General features: G+C 38.8%; 1 protein-coding gene across 1 annotated transcript in view; it reads right to left on the reverse strand.

The window, feature by feature from the left end:
* LOC144962548 (FRAS1-related extracellular matrix protein 1-like) overlaps window positions 1–2,500 on the reverse strand; it is a 118,837-nt gene that overhangs the window by 5,981 nt on the left and 110,356 nt on the right. The window contains exons 16-18 of the mRNA XM_078895577.1: window positions 2,218–2,361; window positions 1,801–2,010; window positions 637–839 (exon numbers count right to left, since the gene is read on the reverse strand). Coding sequence (XP_078751703.1) covers window positions 637–839; window positions 1,801–2,010; window positions 2,218–2,361 — 557 coding nt within the window. The remainder of the gene's footprint in view (window positions 1–636; window positions 840–1,800; window positions 2,011–2,217; window positions 2,362–2,500) is intronic.

Here is a 2,500-nt window from a genome sequence, read left to right on the forward strand (position 1 = left end):
AGTGCGGCAGGATAATATTAAAGATTGGACAAGATTGACGTGGAACAATCTAATGAGGAATGCCCAAGACCGTGATGAGTGGCGTCGAATCGTGAAGTCTGCATCCCGAGAGTCCCCCCGACGACCAACCGGTCAAGGGATAGAGTGAGAGTGGGTGAGTCTACGAACAGTCAGAAACATAAATATCAAATAATGAAATTAAGGAGCAGGCACCCGTATAAGATATAGATCTGAACAAGTGTGTATGAAATGTGTCAGACAAAGCAAGAAAGAAATACAATTTAATAGTAGCACGTCTGACCAGTAATCAGAAGGTCTGAGGCTCGATCCCCAGTCGAGTTAGACTGAATTTTTGGGATGTTTTTTTTTCTTGTATTTTTCTTTCTTGCTTTGTCTGACATCTTTCACACACACTTGTTCAGTTCTTTATCTTATACCGGTGCCTGCTCCTTGACTTCTTAATTTGATATTTATATTTGTTTCTGACTGGTCGTAAAGTGAACACTAAATGAAACAGTGGTATACAGGTGTTCAGACCTTTAACAAATATAAAATTCTATAAATCGACAAGCAGTGAAAATAGAGAAAACTCAAGAATATGTTAACACTAAAGTAATGTATGTTGTATGGGTTTACCTGGATCAAACTGTATCTGTGAGGTAGAACTAGCTACGAAATCTTTTCCCTTCTTAGCAGAAATCTCTCTGACTGTGATTCCTACGAAGGCAGATTGGTCCACGTTCCCAGTACGATGGACGGCTATTGTTAGAGTCCCGATGTTCTCACAGGCCACAATCTCCTCGTTCTCAAACTCCACCTGGGACCACTTCATATAGAAGCTGAAATCAATGAAGAGAGCGAATTATAATATTTCTATGATTCAAGAAGAAAAAAAAAGTGGGGGGGGGGGGGGGGGGGGGGGAATAGGCGCAGCGTTGCTCAGTGGTACGGTCTTTGCGAAAGGTACCGAGTTCGATCACCCGCCGCTGCCCTATGTGAGTTGAGCAAGTCACCTCGCCCTAGCTCAATTTGCGGCGCTGCACTGTGGCTGTTGCCTGGGTTATTCCGGTTCCCATGGAATAGACCCTGAAGACAATTTTTTGGGATGAATAAAGGAAATTTTATTATTTAAATTAGGAATACTCAACTTTTGACAAAATTAAGTGTTGGATTATAAATTGAGATATTATGTTGTCAATAAATCAACGCAGTTGAAACAAATGACGTATCAAATGATAGAAAATATTTAAATGTCGTTCTGTTAAGCATACGAAGTTATTTCAGTTACTGTATTCAAGAAACACCTCTAACAAAAATTAACTCAGATTGCATTTTTATTCTCCGTTCAAAATAACGTTAAAAGAAAATGCATCGCTCTTACTGAATGAGCTATTATGAATTGTTGAAATAAAACAACAATGGAAAATGCTCACCTTTTAACTCTTTCCTTACCATCCATTTTTAGAATTTCCCACAAAAAGTTACACCCATACGACACAAAAACAGACTTTGCCTAATCAAACAAAAAAGTAACAAGTGCATTCTATACAGATTGTTGTTCAGCAGAATGATGTCTATAACACAGTATTTAGTATTTATAGCTGCAATCAAAGCATTTCTTTAGATTTTGTGATGCACAAGAGAAATTACAATGAGAAAACTGCTGGTTGAATCGCAACGAATGTGACAATTTTCCTATAGGTGGTAAGGAAAGCGTTAAAACAAAAAACCAGTAACAACGAGCCGAGTGACGTCATAATCATTCTTTCTATAACCTGAAAACGTCTAGTTAGTTCTCACCTCTGACTGGTCAATTCATTGCCCCGGAGATCAGAAACTTTGAAGCCAAAAGAGTCTGCGAAGTGCTTGGATTTTTGATCCACGATGTAGAGCAGACTGCCGTCGTCCACATCCTTCTGGGTAAACTTCCTTCGGACATAACGTTTGGCTACGATGTTCTCTAGATGCCCGTGCTTGGGTTTCGTGGTGATGATGTATATTAGACTGTTACTGTGGGTTCGAAAATGAAAGTGTTAAGAAACTTAACAGCAACGACATAGTAGTAATTATATGATGATGATGATGATGATGATGATGATGATGATGATGATGATGATGATGATGATGATGATGATGATGATGATCTAGAAGTCTAGAAGAAAAAAAAGACAATCATGGAAAAGAAATGTTCTTCCTTCAAAACTAAAATTTACTGACCTATCGGAGTCAGAATCCACGGCCCGTAACAATTTGTTGGTGAGTTTGTATCCGTATCGCTGACGACTAATCTGTTCAAGATAATCAGGAACTTTGTTGACAACCAGGCGAGGGGCGTCGTCTAGCAGGGGCTTAATGAAGATGCTGAAGATGAAATGTGTATTGAACAATTAGGGTATAAGCTCTCGCTTAATGAATGAATGAGAGTAAAAAGCAAAGCAATTATATAGCGCATGTGTGCTCAAAATACTATACAAGGGTTCCAAATCAACACCAAAAATAA

Source organism: Berghia stephanieae, chromosome 1 (assembly GCF_034508935.2).
Source record: "Berghia stephanieae isolate SIO BIC M18660-M18661 chromosome 1, UCSD_Bste_1.3, whole genome shotgun sequence".
In the NCBI taxonomy this organism is placed as follows: domain Eukaryota; kingdom Metazoa; phylum Mollusca; class Gastropoda; order Nudibranchia; family Aeolidiidae; genus Berghia; species Berghia stephanieae.